Here is an 18235-nt window from a genome sequence, read left to right on the forward strand (position 1 = left end):
TTATTACATCCCAGCCATACACTAAACATGGCCTTGTGTTATATCCCCGTTCACCCAACTTGTATCCAACATTGAGCAGTGCTACGCTTGGTGCTTTCTGCCTGACTGCTTTCTTAAACAGGTCTTCTGGCTCTTTACATGCTGTGGGGTAGGATGTAACAAACATATAAATTAGCACCACAGCAAAAACGTTAATGAGATTGTAAATTTCACCATGAAGTTTTTAGATTTATATATATATATATATATATATATATATATATACACATACATATACACCGAAAAGGGATGGGGGATATGCGACCGACGGTTTCTCTGATAAATTAAAATACCAGTGTAAAAATATAAGTAATTTATTCACAATATTCATATATAATTCTCTTTAAAAAAAATGGGATAAAAAGCATATATGCAAAAGTAAAAAATATAAAATATAAATAAATATCTGAATAAAGTGCAGGATATTTATGAAAAAAAAGAGGTAGGTATCTTATCTGGATCAGAGGTCAGTACAGGTTGGCCAACGCATTTTGTCTCACAGACTTCATGACCCCTTGATATATATATATAAAAAGAATTAAAAACAATGCTCACATACATTGAAGTTTAAAATCATAAGTAAAGTAATCACTTAGCCGCTTGCAAGAACCGTCAATGCTCTAGTCTGTCCAGCTCTCCTCTACACCAGCTTTGGACCTAATGGATGACGTCACAGCGTCCATGTTGTTCGCCACCGCCAGCGCGTTTCATCCAGTAGGGTTGCTGTGACGTCACCGGCTGGGTCAGAAGCTGGCGTGGAGGAGAGATGGACAGATTAGAGCACGAACGGGGTAGGATTTAGTAGCTGCACTGTAATGCCTAACTATGTGCGGCTATTAATCAGTACTTGAAAGGCTAAAAATAAAACAAAATATTTTGCCTAGGATAAGATAACAGACACTCAGGGGGAGATGTACTAAACAGCGATAAAAGTGGAGAAGTGAGTCAGTGGAGAAGTTGCCCATGGCAACCAATCAACATTGACGTAACATTTAGAATTTGCATACTATAAGTGTAAACAGAGCATATGAATGATTGGTTATCATGGGCAACTTCTCCACTGCCTCACTTCTCTACTTTTATCACTGCTTAGTACATGTCCCCTTCAATCTATTATAGGGGAGAATAGTGCTCATAAAATCACAATGAGCCAAGCTGGAAACTCTTTGTGGCTTGGGAATACAACACTAGACTAAAAAACTCTAGTATGACACAAATAACCACATTATACATTGGGGGTAATTCCAAGTTGATCGCAGCAGGACATTTTTTAGCAATTAGGCAAAACTATGTGCACTGCAGGGGAGGCAGATATAACATGTGCAGAGAGAGTTAGATTTGGGTGGGTTATTTTGTTTCTGTGCAGGGTAAATACTGGCTGCTTTATTTTTACACTGCAATTTAGATTGCAGATTGAACACACCCCACCCAAATCTAACTCTCTCTTCACATGTTAAATCTGCCTCCCCTGCAGTGCACATGGTTTTGCCCAACTGCTAAAAAATTTCCTGCTGCGATCAACTCAGAATGACCCCCATTGGGTATATATAAGTTGCCCCAGTAGAACGGGTTGTAGAAGTGATTGATATGTTCCACATTCTGTGCCACTACAGACTTTTGTGTTTTATATTTTTATGTCGAGTCTGTGTCGTTTGTATAACTGTATTCTCTGTGTTTGTTTGGCAGTATATCGCCTTTGCTTCCCTGTTCTTCATTCTCATCTCCATCACAACGTTTTGCCTTGAGACCCACGAGGCATTCAATGAGATCGTCAACAAGACTGAGACCACCACACGAAACAACATAACCAGGACGGAGATTATTTTAGAAGTGGAGACTGAACCTTTCCTCACTTATGTAGAAGGCATGTGCGTGATATGGTTCACATTTGAGTTTCTCATGCGAGTTTTGTTCTGCCCTGATAAAATGGAATTCATTAAGAGCAGCTTGAATATTATAGACTTTGTGGCTATTTTACCCTTCTACCTGGAGGTCGGCTTGAGTGGTCTGTCTTCCAAAGCAGCCAAGGATGTCCTAGGTTTCCTTCGAGTTGTCCGATTTGTTAGGATCCTGAGAATCTTTAAGCTCACTCGTCATTTTGTTGGACTCAGAGTTCTTGGCCACACTCTACGAGCCAGTACAAATGAGTTTCTTCTTCTTATAATTTTCTTGGCACTTGGGGTTTTAATCTTTGCCACCATGATATACTATGCGGAAAGGATTGGGGCTGCGCCAGGTGACATTACTGGCAGTGCACACACCAACTTCAAAAATATCCCCATAGGGTTTTGGTGGGCTGTGGTAACCATGACAACTTTGGGGTATGGTGACATGTACCCAGTGACTTGGTCGGGTATGTTGGTGGGTGCCCTTTGTGCGTTGGCTGGTGTGCTAACAATTGCTATGCCAGTACCAGTCATAGTCAACAATTTTGGAATGTACTACTCTCTAGCTATGGCAAAGCAGAAGCTACCAAAGAAAAAGAACAAACATATTCCACGGGCTCCTCAACCTGGATCACCTAATTACTGTAAACCAGACATGCAGTCGCCTCATAGAAGTGTGCCAGGAGATTCCTGCCCTTTAGCTCAGGAGGAAATCATTGAGATCAACAGAGCAGGTAAGAATGAAGGATTGGGTGAATGAAGAAATGAACGAGAGAATGAATGAATTGCCAAGCGCATTTGGCACCATGTACAGGTAAAGTATACATTATAAACCGCTTGAAAAATATAAGTGAAAAGTGATAATAAAAATATTTCATTATGTATAATGTGGGGCACATGCTAATAGTTTTCTGATATAAAAAAACAAGGGATGTTATTATCATTTTTTTCCTGATTGTATTGTCTCCGTCACACCACCATGTATTAGACACATCTCATCACTATATACAGATGGAGTGCTTTCCTTTGTGACAAATGGCGCAAGATGGATTCCCTGTTGGCCCTCCCATGGCTTATGCTGCTTGTACTTCACTGCGCTGTGCTCGCTTGTTATACTAGAGAAGAAGAGCGCATGGTTAACGATACAAATGGGACGGTAAAGCAATAATCTGTGCCTAGAGGATCAATCATGACATATGTTGTAAAGAAAGTGAAACGCGCTCTATCTGTATATTATTTCCTTAAGCAATATTCAGCAAATTGTGTTAATCAAATTCTAATTTCATCTTATATTAGACAAAATTCACTATAGCAGTAGTTGTATTTCTCTTTCCGAGCCAGTGATGTAACTGTGAAAGCTGTAAAGGCTTGGATACCTTCTGCTCTGAATATCCATGGGAAGGGGTTTGTATGTTGCTACTACAGTAAAGTATATCTGTCTCAGTAACTGCATGAGAAGCATCTCCGGAAGACTTTGTAAGGAAAGGTGACAAAAAGTAAAATTAAATTGTATAAGGTATTTACACACACACACACACACACACACACACACACACACACACACACACACACACACACACACACACACATTACATATCTGCCTACACAACCAGAATGTCTGGGAGACCCTCTAATTTCAGGATGTACTTCTGTAGTAGACCAGACACTTGGGGGCTTGATAACACAATTTGCAATAGGCCATCTATAGTAGGCCCACCCACGCTGCCCAGTGCTGCAAATGGTGGCATGGTCCAGCAGAAGCCGGTCTGCGATGATGCCTTATACTGTGCCATGTCCTCTGGGTGAGGGCTGAGTAATCGGCAAGTATGACACAAATGTGGTATATATTAGATTACCTATAAATTTATGTGCAACTCATGCAAGCACACTAGCACATACTGTATGAACTGAAATACTCACTTTACACCATTCTCACATTATATAACAGATGTATTCCCATTTTCCTCTGCCCCATCCCTGTTACCATTCCTTCACATTCCCTCTTCACATCTCTCCTTCACACTGCTGTTTCTCTTCCCCTTCCTTCATTTCACCATCTACGGTCTGTCGCCCCCTGTTAATTAAAGAGATGCACTCATTTATCACAACTTACTGGCAGCCCACCCTCTCTGGTGTTGCTCACCCACTCCTGCTGCTTTTTACCGTAGAAGGCAGGATATGGGGGGCGGAACCCTCTGTTCTTTAGTGGTGGTGCGGCACATGGATCTACGAGCATTATAGCCAGACTCACACTCAGGGGCAGATGTACTAACATGGAGAAGGCATAAGAAAGTGATAAACCTGTGATATGTGCAAGGTGATTAAGGCACCAGCCAATTAGCTCCAATATGTAAATTAACAGTTAGGATCTGATTGGCTGGTGCCTTTATCACTTCCTTATGCCTTCTCCAGGTTAATACATATGCCCCTCAGTGCCGGATTACCAAATAGGCAGGGTAAGCACCGGCCTATGGGCTCCGAGCCTTTTAGGGACCCACGCCTTTTAGGGGCCCCATGACAATGGCTCAAAATAATATTGATTTGATCATTAACATAACATTACAATCAAGCTTTCTTAAATTGTTTCCAAAAATAGGAAAAATGAATCAACGCAAAAAAACAAAAACTTTACATTAAAATATATAGAGAAAATTCTGTATTAATGTAATGTACACATTAACAACTTACAGTACACAAACCATAGACCTTAGATTCGCATTACAGTTTTCAGATCATAGGCTGTTGGTTGGTAAAATAAACAACGTATTAGGAGATATTTTGTGAGGGGGCTCTGAGATTTCGACTGCCTTGGGACCTCCACAGGGTTTAATCCGACACTGTCAGCACTCCATGCACATCAAAGACCTAGAAGAGCAGCAGCTCATAGATTCACATGTAAGAAGCTTCTTCTTCATGTTGACAGCCACCGCTCCATGTGGGGCATTAAATACACTGTGACTAATATTATGCCACTCATTCAATATTTAGGTACCCTCTAATCATAGGCACACTAGTCACCTCTCTAGGCTTGTCTAATGGTAGCTCTGTCCTTGGATCTAAGCACAACAATAAAACAAGACAGGTATTCTCAAACAAAGTGGTAAGAGGACCCTGCTCACAAGTTTATAATCTATAGTGAAATAGGAGATTAATATATGAGGTTAATATGACATATTGGCCCAGTAATGTAGCAATGGTAACATGTTTAGAGGGGCTATGTGCTCCAATCATACGGAAGCGTTGGTTTGGGAGGCCAGATGGTTATTTGACTATGGAAGGACAATGCTTGTAAGTTAAAGTGAGATGTTTAGAGGTGTAGCCATCCGGTAGCTTATAGTAATAGACACTGTGTGCCATTACCGGCAACACCTAGTCATTATTTATCTCCAAATTCCCAAGCAGTGTTATTTTTACACCAGGGAAAGATCAGACACCTACAATCACCACCATGTCTATGACCATTTGTCTAAGGCATGAGTGTGTATACTCAGGCCTGTATTTACCAAATAAACACAGGGAAACACCATTCACAGAGTATTACAAAAAATACATTTATATTAATTTCCTTGTCAATAACTATAATACTTTATTAGCATAGCTCCTTTCCTCAGTAGGAGTCCACTTTGCATTTAGCATATGGGTGAGGCAGCCATCTTGGGCATGCCCAATCTATGTAATCATTCACATCAGTTACTGTGACCGTTGGAGCTTCCAGTCTATACTCCCTATAACACACAACCTTAGATGTAGGACTCTATTTTTGTCAGGAGACAGTTTGTGATGGGTCTGTGTAGTATCAGATCCTTAATGATGAAGTAGTGACATGAGGTGTTTACTAGTAGTGCAAACTGCAATAGTCCATAGCAACCCATCACATACTTGCTTTCACTGTCTAACTTGCCTGGGGCCACCATCAGGCAACAGGCAGGGCCACCCACCTTCTCAACCCAGCACACACCATGGATGCAGAGGTACAGCATATTGCCTGGCGCGTGTAGAAAGCCTGTGCCATAAACCTCTTTCCAAGGTACAGATGTGTCTCCAAGATCTTCCTACATAAGCATGGTAAGTGTAAATAAGTCTACATGAAGAAAACATTCATGGGCAACAGCGACCTGAGTGGATTAGGTCTTACAATTTACACTTCACAGTGTGTATAATGAAAAGGGGACATGGCTACACGCCACAGGAGGCAGTGCAAAGGGGCGCAGTAGAGAAAGGATGCAAGGTAACTGCAGATTGGTGGCTGGTCCCAGGGGGTGGCTAACCAGCCTCCATGAACTTGAAGCACAGCAGTGTTGGGGCCACATGGCTCTCCCAGACCCAGGAGCTATGTCTATCGCAGCTCTCCCTACAGCTGTAAAACTGATTTTCCTAAAGCTGTCACGCTTGGAAGAAAACCTTTATATTGCTTCAAATCTCCAAGATAATTGTCACATACAGTATATGTACATTTATACATTTTCATTTGTTAGATTGGCATTAATAAAAACTTTGTGAGTCCTTTTACTTCTTTAATACGCCATCACCACCAACTTCATCAGTGAGGTTAAACTGATAAAATATTTACTTCCCTGAAAGTAAGATATTAATATATTCATTCTGTAATAATTAGTCACTGCTAGCCAGAAGGAATTACTTATCTTCAGAACTCTTCTTCAGTTTTCATCTTATTATGTTAAATACTTAAGATCTGAGCTAGCCATTAACATTTTGAAAAACCTGATACATCAGCAGAACCTGATACTGAGCATGCATCGTAGGGGTATGAAACACTGACCTCCCCTAGAATGTGCACTCAACTCCAGCAGAACCTGATACTGAGCGTGCATCCTAGCGGTATAAAACACTGACCTCCCCTAAAATGTACACTCAACTCCAGCAAACCCTGATACTGAGCATGCATCGTAGGGGTATGAAACACTGACCTCCCCTAGAATGTGCACTCAACTCCAGCAGAACCTGATACTGAGTGTGCATCATAGGGGTATGAAACACTGACCTCCCCTAGAATGTGCACCCAACTCCAGCAGACCCTAATACTGAGCATGCATCCTAGGGGTATAAAAAACTGACCTTCCCTAGAATGTACACCCAACTCCAGCAGACCCTGATACTGAGCATGCATCATAGGGGTATGAAACATTGACCTCCTCTAGAATGTGCACCCAACTCCAGCAGACCCTGATACTGAGCATGCATCCTAGGGGTATAAAACACTGACCTTCCCTAGAATGTGCACCCAACTCCAGCAAACCCTGATACTGAGCATGCATCCTAGGGGTATAAAACACTGACCTTCCCTAGAATGTACACCCAACTCCAGCAGACCCTGATACTGAGCATGCATCCTAGGGGTATAAAACACTGACCTTCCCTAGAATGTGCACCCAACTCCAGCAGATACTGATACTGAGCGTGCATCCTAGGGGTATAAAACACTGACCTCCCCTAGAATGTGCACCCAACTCTAGCAGAAACTGATACTGAGCGTGCATCCTAGGGGTATAAAACACTGACCTTCCCTAGAATGTGCACCCAACTCCAGCAGACCCTGATAATGAGTGTGCATCGTAGGGGTATGAAACACTGACCTCCCCTAGAATGTGCACCCAACTCCAGCAAAACCTGATACTGAGCATGCATCCTAGGGGTATAAAACACTGACCTTCCCTAGAATGTACACCCAACTCGAGCAGAAACTGATACTAAGTGTGCATCATAGGGGTATGAAACACTGACCTCCCCTAGAATGTTCACCCAACTCCAGCAGAAACTGATACTGAGTGTGCATCCTAGGGGTATAAAACACTGACCTTCCCTAGAATGTGCACTCAACTCCAGCAGAAACTGATACTGAGTGTGCATCATAGGGGTATGAAACACTGACCTTCCCTAGAATGTACACCCAACTCCAGCAGAAACTGATACTGAGCGTGCATCCTAGGGGTATAAAACACTGACCTTCCCTAGAATGTACACCCAACTCCAGCAGAACCTGATACTGAGCGTGCATCATAGGGGTATAAAACACTGACCTTCCCTAGAATGTATACCCAACTCCAGCAGAACCTGATACTGAGTGTGCATCATAGGGGTATGAAACACTGACCTCCCCTAGAATGTGCACCCAACTCCAGCAGAAACTGATACTGAGCATGCATCCTAGGAGTATAAAACACTGACCTTCCCTAGAATGTGCACCCAACTCCAGCAGAAACTGATACTGAGTGTGCATCCTAGAAGTATAAAACACTGACCCCCCCTAGAATGTGCACCCAACTCCAGCAGAAACTGATACTGAGCATGCATCCTAGGGGTATAAAACACTGACCTTCCCTAGAATGTACACCCAACTCCAGCAGAAACTGATACTGAGTGTGCATCCTAGGGGTATAAAACACTGACCTTCCCTAGAATGTTCACCCAACTCCAGCAGAAACTGATACTGAGCGCGCATCCTAGGGGTATAAAACACTGACCGCCCCTAGAATGTGCACCCAACTCCAGCAGAACCTGATACTGAGCGCGCATCGTAGGGGTATGAAACACTGACCTTCCCTAGAATGTACACCCAACTCCAGCAGAAACTGATACTGAGTGTGCATCATAGGGGTATGAAACACTGACCTCCCCTAGAATGTGCACCCAACTCCAGCAGACCCTGATACTGAGCGCGCATCCTAGGCGTATGAAACACTGACCTTCCCTAGAATGTGCACTCAACTCCAGCAGACCCTGATACTGAGCGCGCATCCTAGGGGTATGAAACGCTGACCTTCCCTAGAATGTGCACTCAACTCCAGCAGAAACTGATACTGAGTGTGCATCGTAGGGGTATGAAATGCTGACCTCCCCTAGAATGTGCACCCAACTCCAGCAGACCCTGATACTGAGTGTGCATCGTAGGGGTATGAAACGCTGACCTTCCCTAGAATGTGCACTCAACTCCAGCAGACCCTGATACTGAGCGCGCATCCTAAGGCTATAAAACACTGACCTCCCCTAGAATGTGCACTCAACTCCAACAGACCCTGATACTGAGCGTGCATCGTAGGGGTATGAAACACTGACCTTCCCTAGAATGTGCACTCAACTCCAACAGACCCTGATACTGAGCGTGCATCATAGGGGTATGAAACACTGACCTCCCCAAGAATGTATACTCAACTCCAGCAGACCCTGATACTGAGTGTGCATCGTAGGGGTATGAAACACTGACCTTCCCTAGAATGTGCACTCAACTCCAACAGACCCTGATACTGAGCGTGCATCATAGGGGTATGAAACACTGACCTCCCCTAGAATGTATACTCAACTCCAGCAGACCCTGATACTGAGTGTGCATCGTAGGGGTATGAAACACTGACCTTCCCTAGAATGTGCACTCAACTCCAACAGACCCTGATACTGAGCGTGCATCATAGGGGTATGAAACACTGACCTCCCCCAGAATGTGCACTCAACTCCAGCAGAACCTGATACTGAGTGTGCATCATAGGGGTATGAAACACTGACCTCCCCCAGAATGTGCACTCAACTCCAGCAGACCCTGATACTCAGCATGCATCATAGGGGTATGAAACCCTGACCTCCCCTGGTATGTGCACTCAACTCCAGCAGAACCTGATACTGAGTGTGCATCATAGGGGTGTGAAACACTGACTTCCCCTGGTATGTGCACTCAACTCCAGCAGAACCTGATACTGAGTGTGCATCATAGGGGTGTGAAACACTGACCTTCCCTAGTATGTGCACTCAGCTTCAGAACATCAGGAAACTGACTGACCTGATCGGCTGAGGGCATGTATAGCAGCTCTGTTAGGGGCTATTGTAGATGTTAGGTCTTAGATATCACTGCCTCTACTGTACTAGTGATTCAAGATGGGGTCTGATTCACAGATGTAGGAAAATGCAGGCGTAGCTATGTTTCCATAAGTAAAGGCTGTATAAAAGTATGCAAATGTCACAGCCACCAGTATTTGTATTAAGACGCCCACCGGAGGCATCTCAGATCTGCCTCTTGTATAGAAAGACATTGCAGCACATACAAATATCACTTCACAGAGGGCAGTTCAGTGGGGGGGGGGGGGGGGGGTTTCTTGTCAAGTAGAACCTACCCTCCTACCCTCAGCATACCTATCCCAACTTCCCACTACCATTATTGCTGGCCTTTGTGACACCATACTTCTCATGCAGGACCTGATTTAGGGGCGTGCACAAACATTTTTTGTGTCTCAATGGATTTCCAACGTGGTCGCAGAGAGGACTAGGATGCAGTGTGATTGACAGGCATGGGGCCTGGTTCACATGTGGACAGAGCCGCTATTGATGCTGCAGTTATAGCTCTAATATGGTAATGCAGCAGGAGGCGTCACACCTCCTGCATGCAATACTGACCCAAGCTGCGTCCTAGAACACAGTATCGGATCATCTTCGACACCCATGGGGTCACACAACCTGGCCATTGCTGGAGTTACAAAGAGGATAGGAAATCTCTGCCCTCTGATGGAGATCCTGGCCTCGGTCCTCCCCCGCTACAGCTATCCTGTCATCGTCGCCCCCACCATACCCCCAAACAGCATCAGACTGCCAATCACTGATACTCTGATGCCGCTTTGCTTCCACCGTCGCAGAACCATACTGCAGTATGACTCTGGCGCATGCGCAAAGTACCAAACATAAGTACTTTGCGCTTTGCGCCACAAGTCCTCAGGACCTGAATAAGGCTCATGAAGCATTTTTGGGAGGTAACATGGGTTTACAAGGTCAAGAAAGTTTGAGAGATAGATTACAAGCGCTCCACAGATATACCAGTTCACCAATTACCTCACCACAATAATAAAAAGGGAACAATACCGTCTTGAAAGATATATTAAATCCACAATTATCTGGTAGTGTTCCAACTTATTTCTTTGCAGGTAATCTGTAACAGACTTGTGTCCCCTTCATAAGAGAGCCCCTCTAATTCATAGGGGGAACACAATAAAGAATATCATAGTGCAATTAATCATTAAAAACATATAGGATTTAATAACAGGTTACACTTACAAACATAGAAGATAAAATCGCATGTTCAAAATCCCTTAAGGCAATAGCAGCAATGGTTTGGAGAAATCCTGAAAGTCCCCTGGTGGATCTGGGTCAACTGTACCAAGCTCCGGAACAAGATAGCAGTGCAGGATCACCAAAACACTAGCCTTCCAACGGGATAATGTAGATAGGGAGAGCAGAACGCTTAACGCGTTTCAGACTATTATGTCCTTCATCAGAAGCGTGTATACTGGCCACCCTTAACTCCCTTTTATACCCTAACTAATACATAGGCCAGCTGAGCTAAATCACCGCTAAACGGCTCCCCATGTCCGCGCCGACGCTGTCCAAAGCAGCGAGTATGTCCAGACATGCCGTGCGTTCCATTCACGGCTCGTGCGTTCCACAAAGCGGAAGTCATCATCTTACGCTCCTTCCGCAATGGCCGTGCGTTCTACCCCCGGCTGATGTATTCCACTGGCCGGAAATCAAGTGTTTCCACTGTAACATCATAGTCTCAATGGTATTCCATCCATATTCTACACCACCAATTATTTGTAAATGTATAGTGGGCTTCACCAGCCATATTAAATTATTAATATGAGTGAAATGCCTCAGAAATAAGAAACATAAAATGAATGCACATTATCAAAGATACATATATATAAAATCCATGGAGAGGATATAAAGAACAAGCTAATATAGAAGCTGATGTAAAGAGTCATAAAGGAGTGCAAATAGGGATAACAAATGAATTAGATTCTAAATCAGGAAACATTTTAACTCAAATTCCCCATTTAATTTGTATTTGTTATATACCACAGAAACCTTTTATTTTGCACTCCAGGTTTCTGGGGTATACAACAAATACAACCCCAATGGAAAAATTGAAATATAGAAAAACCTTTATCCCAAGCAGAAATGAAATGGATCTACCATTTAGGAACCCTTGCCCCTAAGGGATTAAATGGGGAATTTGAGTTTAAATGTTTCCTGATTTCTCCAAACCATTGCCGCTATTGCCTTAAGGGATTTTGAACATGCGATTTTATCTTCTATGTTTGTAAGTGTAACCTGTTATTAAATCCTATATGTTTTTAATGATTAATAGCACTATGATATTCTTTATTGTGTTCCCCCTATGAATTAGAGGGGCTCTCTTATGAAGGGGACACAAGTCTGTTACAGATTACCTGCAAAGAAATAAATTGGAACACTACCAGATAATTGTGGATTTAATATATCTTTCAAGACGGTATTGTTCCCTTTTTATTATTGTGGTGAGGTAATTGGTGAACTGGTTTATCTGTGGAGCACTTGTAATCTATCTCTCAAACTTTTTTGACCTTGTAATCACTTATAGTGCAGTGGGGAAAGCACAATTGGATTTGGATTGTAGCTGCACCACAGATTAGATTGCACAGATTGTCTCTGGATATTCTTTTTATTTGTAGGTAACATGGGTTTGGCAAGTCAAATACAGGCATGTGGCAACTGTTTTGGGGTGTGTCTGAGCCAGAGACTGCGCCTGGGTACGCAGTTACAATGGCTTTGGCGGCTTACTTCCAACGGACATTCTGAGCAACCACAAGGTTGCTCACACGATCGATAGTGCATCTTGGTATGCAAGCAATGGATATGAGACACCACCTGCGGGCACCTCGATACACATCCCAGTGGCTGCGGCATTAGCTTATTTTCGCAGAACCGCTACATATGGGGGTCACAGTCACAATGTGATTGCGCTCACCTATGAATGAGGCCCACAGTCCTTATACGATGAAGCTCGCAGTGACACAAAGAGCAGTTGCAATGTTCTTCCTCATAAAGTCAGTAATAAGATTACATGGGTATTAGACAACAGTAGAGAATGTACAGAAAGGTGACGATGCTCAGTGCCTTCCCTAGTACTATCTTCACCATGAAGTTCTATGAGCATATACAAATCCAGAGTTGCAGACAGAGAAGAAGGTGCTGGCTTTGCTTAGACTAAAATATGTAGTTGTGCACTGTGCATGTCACAGAGGAAGGGTATAACTATATCTGTATGCTGATTTGGTATTTGCACCTCTTAGAGAGGCGGGACAAAGGAGCAAAGAGACATGCAAATGCATGCTATATAATGGCAGACTAATGCAGGCAGACCCACGGGGAGAAGCTTAAACTCCTGTCAGTAGCTGTAACAGTTGCGGACATCTAATGGCTGGTACAAATATGCGCAGAGCCGGATCTAGACCTTGTGGCACCCAGGGTGAAAAAATAGGGGCGTGGCTTCATTGAGAAGGGGCGTGGTCAGTTATGCCCCCTATAGCTGTGCCCTCAGTAGTTGTGCCCCCAGTACTGTGCCTCCTGTAGCTGTGCCCACAGTTGTATTGCCCCCAGTAGTGTTCCCCCCTGTAGAGTTGTACCCCCAGTAGGATTGCCACCAGTACTGTGCCCCCTATAGAGTTGTGCCCCCTGTAGAGTTGTGCCCCAAGTAGTATTGCCCCCAGTGCTGTGCCCACTGTAGAGTTGTGCCCCAAGTAGTATTGCCCCCAGTACTGTGCCCACTGTAGAGTTGTGCCCCCTAGTTGCGCCGCTTACAAAAAAATAATAATAAATGAATACTCACCATCCCCGCTCCTGCTTCCTGACCGCTGCTGGCCTGCTGCCCTCCGTCTCCGGCCACCGGCGTCGCTCCTCGGATCTATGGGAGAGACATCATGACGTCTCTCCCATAGCACCGCATAGACACTAGAGGTCAATTATTAACTCTAGCATCTCTGGCCCTCATTCCGAGTTGTTCGCTCGCAAGCTGCTTTTAGCAGCTTTGCACACGCTAAGCCGCCGCCTACTGGGAGTGAATCTTAGCATAGTAAAATTGCGAACGAAAGATTCGCAATATTGCGAAAAGACTTCTCTGTGCAGTTTCTGAGTAGCTCGAGACTTACTCTGCCAGTGCGATCAGTTCAGTGCTTGTCGTTCCTGGTTTGACGTCACAAACACACCCAGCGTTCGCCCAGACACTCCTCCGTTTCTCCAGCCACTCCCGCGTTTTTCCCAGAAACGGTAGCGTTTTTTCACACACTCCCATAAAATGTCCAGTTTCCGCCCAGAAACACCCACTTCCTGTCAATCACACTCCGATCACCAGAACGAAGAAAAAACCTCGTAATGCCGTGAGTAAAATACCTAACTGCATAGCAAATTTACTTGGCGCAGTCGCACTGCGGACATTGCGCATGCGCATTAGCGACTAATCGCTCCGTTGCGAGAAAAAAATAACGAGCGATCAACTCGGAATGACCACCTATGTGCCGCTCCCACATTGCAGTGCAGTGAGCAACACAGCATCCGGCGGCACCAGTAGCGGATCTTGCCACGGTGGCTGCACTCTCCGGACGGCGGTGGCGCCCTCCGGAAGGCTGCGCCCTGGGCAAAAATCCTGCTTGCCCGTAGCAAGATCCGCTACTGAATACGCGCTAATGAATAGCACTAGCTAGCCACTTTTTCCAAGTAGGGATCAGCCTCAGAGTACGTTTGCAGCGTGCATAGTCCTTAGAGGTGACCCCTCCCGCTCTTTGTAACCATTGTCATTGTGATATCTCAGCGAGAGGAGCCTTCTTTAAAAGTATATTTAATACTAGTACAGTATGTTTTTTTTTTTTTTTTTTTGCAGTAGCCTTAGGACAATATAGCGTCTAGTTCAATCTAACATATGCAGCAGATAGGAACTCACGGCAATAAGTAACCATTTGAACTGCAAGTAGTAAACAGATTCAAATCCATTCCACTTTTCCACACACAATTATTGGTGTTAAGTGTGCCGTGGATGGCTTCAGGTGACAAAATGCAAATTCCATTTTTATGCATAATAGAAATACATAAAACAGCAGCTGGTTTCTTTTGGGCTTGGCAAAAAAGTTGGCCAAAAAATCTTGTCTTAAACCTAGAGATGTAAACAGCAAGTTCCTTTGAAACTAATATTCGTAAAGTCTAGTCTACAGCACTCCAGCACTTTAATGAACCCCTGACACCAGAGTTTAATATGCAGACATCTTTATCTATCTGGATCTCACTTGTGGTTTATGTAAATGTAGAAGAAAAGTAGTCCTGGTAGTGTGAGCCAGCAATCTACATCAGAGGGGCACAAGCAAGGTGACAGCGAACACTGGGTAGTGGGCAGATATAATTTGTTTGGCCCCCGGCCGTCTCCCCACCAAAAATAAAAACATGTAAAAGGCACTTGGTTAGAATACAAAATCAAAAAGTTTTTCAAATATTTCTAACTGCATCACAAATACTGGGCATGACTAGAGGGTGTAGTATGGCTGACCGGCAGTCTCCTGACCACCGGTCAGCATACCGACTCCGGGATCCCGGCAGCATACCGACGCCGGGATCCCGGCGGGGAGGGGCGAGTGCAGCAAGCCCCCTGCGGACTCGCTGCGCTCGCCAAGCTGTGGGCTCGGTGGCGACCTGCGGTCGCCATCGGTTCTATTCCCACTCTATGGGTGTCGTGGACACCCGCGAGTGGAAATAGTCCCTGTTGGTCGGCATGCCGACCATCGGCATAGTGAGGCGTCGGGATGCTGGAGGAGGTCATGTGACTGTCGGTCTCCCGACCGCCATAATAGATTAAGCTTCTAAAAATTTTCTTTCTGTGGTAATGGAAAATCAGTCTAATGTAGTGGAGCGTAATCTAAATCTACCCCCAGAATGATGGTCCACCATACCAATTAGAGGTGCTGCATTAGGCAAGGGAACACAAGCGCACAATCTACATGAGAAAGACGTGATATGATGCGGGTCCACTAGTTCAATTTTATTACCTAGCTATGCAAAAAATGTGCCACCATAGGACAAAGCTTGTGGAAATTCCCACCATCTGACCAAGTGTTAATCCATTAGATTAGTAATAATGCTACAGTATAAAGGCACTAAATTGATTCAGAACATTGTTATTATAAGTGGGAGATATACATTTTGAAAAGCAGATGAACATATTCACAAATTACCCCAAGCTATCAGTCTGAATCTATTCCAGAGAAAAACTGAGCTCCTTATGTGTTCAAATTTGATGCACCCCTTGAATTTCAAGAATGCGTAGGCAAGAGTTTTAATGCTCAGCAATAAATCTCTACCAGACATACTGCATTTAGGGTGGGTTTTATTAATCTATAGAAGTATGAGGGTCCTCCTTGTTTTAGCTTTTAAACCTATGATTACCCAGTCCCAATCTGCCCAGGATGGGGCAGCCGAGTTGGCGGGACATGGGGCGTGGTGCAGCAGAAGTGGGTTGAGCGGGTGTGTGATGGCGCATTACAGATATGGTCATGTGGGGCAAGGCCACAATGACATGATTCAGAGCCAATGGCGTCATCAGCCGCCCAAACCACCACTTCACTCGAAAAGTAGGTGGCCACAGGAATCCTCAGGGAGACTTAACAACTTTTCCGGGCATCCAGGAGAGCCATCCATGTTTTAGGAGCCCTCTGGACATTCTAGGTGAAGAGGCAGAGGTCTCTGTGCTTTCATTAGGTCATTATGGAATTCGATTACAAAATAAAATATATAAATTAGTGAAAATACCCCAGTAGTATAAATAACATCCCAATCTCCTGGGTCCCCAACCTTGTTCATGTTCCATCAGATACAGAAAATGTAAAACAAGATATCCCTACCAATACACAATGTCAAACATAAATTATACACAGAACTAACCAACAATCTTAAACAAAAAGTAGAGTTGCCAAACCCCATCCCATATAACACTCCCAACTAAGAGATGCCTGTATCGCTAACAAGACCATACCCTAAAACTTACTGTGAGACCCACAAGTATTCCCAGTATAGAATTAGACCTTTATGAGCACAGTAAGCCCTTATGCACTTAGGGGGACATTTACTAAGCAGTGATAAGAGCGGAGAAGTGAGTCAGTGGAGAAGTTGCCCCATCAACCAATCAGCAGCTCTGTATAATTTTATAGTATGCAAATTATAGATGTTACTTCAGTGATGATTGGTTGCTATGGGCACTTCTCCACTGGCTCACTTCTCCGCTCTTATCACTGCTTAGTAAATGTCCCCCTTAGAGACACATGTAAATTCAAATGCATCTGCATCTCATGATTTATACCAAACATTGCGTGCGGCGCAGCCGTCATATGCAACTTACAGCCACTATGTACAATGAGTCGTAAGCATCTCCGTCACTTGTCGTCAATGGCTGAATAGGCTTTACTGGGTGGAAAACATCCCTTGGTGTGTAGTCGGAGTTACACAAACAAAACAGAATAATCACCATGCGCTGCCAAAGATGTATATGCAGCCGACCACTAACACTGGAACCTTCACAAAAATTCCAAGGAAAATAATACACAAGAGATTGGAAAGTGATAGGCGCAAAACCATAAAAACGTCCTTACATCTGGTATAGATGAATATACAAAGGAGTCCCCTTGCAATCCTTAGCTGGAGTGTTTGTGGTCTTAGTTATCCTCTATGACGCCCTCCAAAGTGTAGTCTCTTCATCAAAAATATGTGTTCCTAAGGCAATGTTTCTGGACAATATTTTACATCAAACAGGCCTCACGCAGTTGAAAAGGTGAGTATTGTTGCCCGATTGGGTCTACAAAAGGCATATGATACGTAGGACGTCACAATCGTGTGAAAGGTTCACAGGAAAAACTCTGATTCATTCAACCATCTAGTGAAATGAGCAGTGCATCCAAATATCATGTCTACATGATGAAGAGACTACACTTTGGAGGGCGTCATAGAGGATAACTAAGACCACAAACACTCCAGCTAAGGATTGCCAGGGGACTCCTTTGTATATTCATCTATACCAGATGTAAGGACGTTTTTATGGTGTTGCGCCTATCACCAGAGGCGTATCTAGGGTAGGGTGAGTGGGGCACATGCCCTGGGCGCCTTGGCAGGCCCAGGAGAGGGGGGCGCCGCCGGCGGCCAGGGCATCATGCCCCACTCGCCAACGTCAACCCGAAATGTGAGGGGAGGAGAGCGCACCTTCTCTCCCTCCCCTCACCGCCGCTGAAAGCCCTAGGAGCGCTGCCAGCAGCGCTGCTGTGTCCGGTCTCCGGCGTTAGCCAATCAGAGCTTGCGGACTGGCTCCTGATTGGCTGCCGGTCCGCAAGCTCTGATTGGCTAGCGAACTGGAGCGGTGAGGGGAAGGAGAGGCGCTGCGCTGCGTTCTCCTCCCCTCACATATCAACAACAATCGGCCGGTGAGTGACCGGGGGGGGGGGGGGCGGCGGCACAGTGGGGCATGTATC

The 18235-nt window shown here is 44.5% G+C and overlaps 1 protein-coding gene across 2 annotated transcripts in view; it reads left to right on the forward strand.

The window, feature by feature from the left end:
• The window catches only part of LOC134966076 (potassium voltage-gated channel subfamily C member 1-like), a 168558-nt gene that overhangs the window by 75090 nt on the left and 75233 nt on the right, over positions 1–18235 (forward strand). For both annotated transcript variants that reach the window (XM_063942544.1, XM_063942543.1), the window contains exon 3: positions 1726–2659. In XM_063942544.1, the coding sequence (XP_063798614.1) occupies positions 1726–2659 (934 nt within the window). The remainder of the gene's footprint in view (positions 1–1725; positions 2660–18235) is intronic.

Source organism: Pseudophryne corroboree, chromosome 10, assembly GCF_028390025.1.
Source record: "Pseudophryne corroboree isolate aPseCor3 chromosome 10, aPseCor3.hap2, whole genome shotgun sequence".
Taxonomy (NCBI): domain Eukaryota; kingdom Metazoa; phylum Chordata; class Amphibia; order Anura; family Myobatrachidae; genus Pseudophryne; species Pseudophryne corroboree.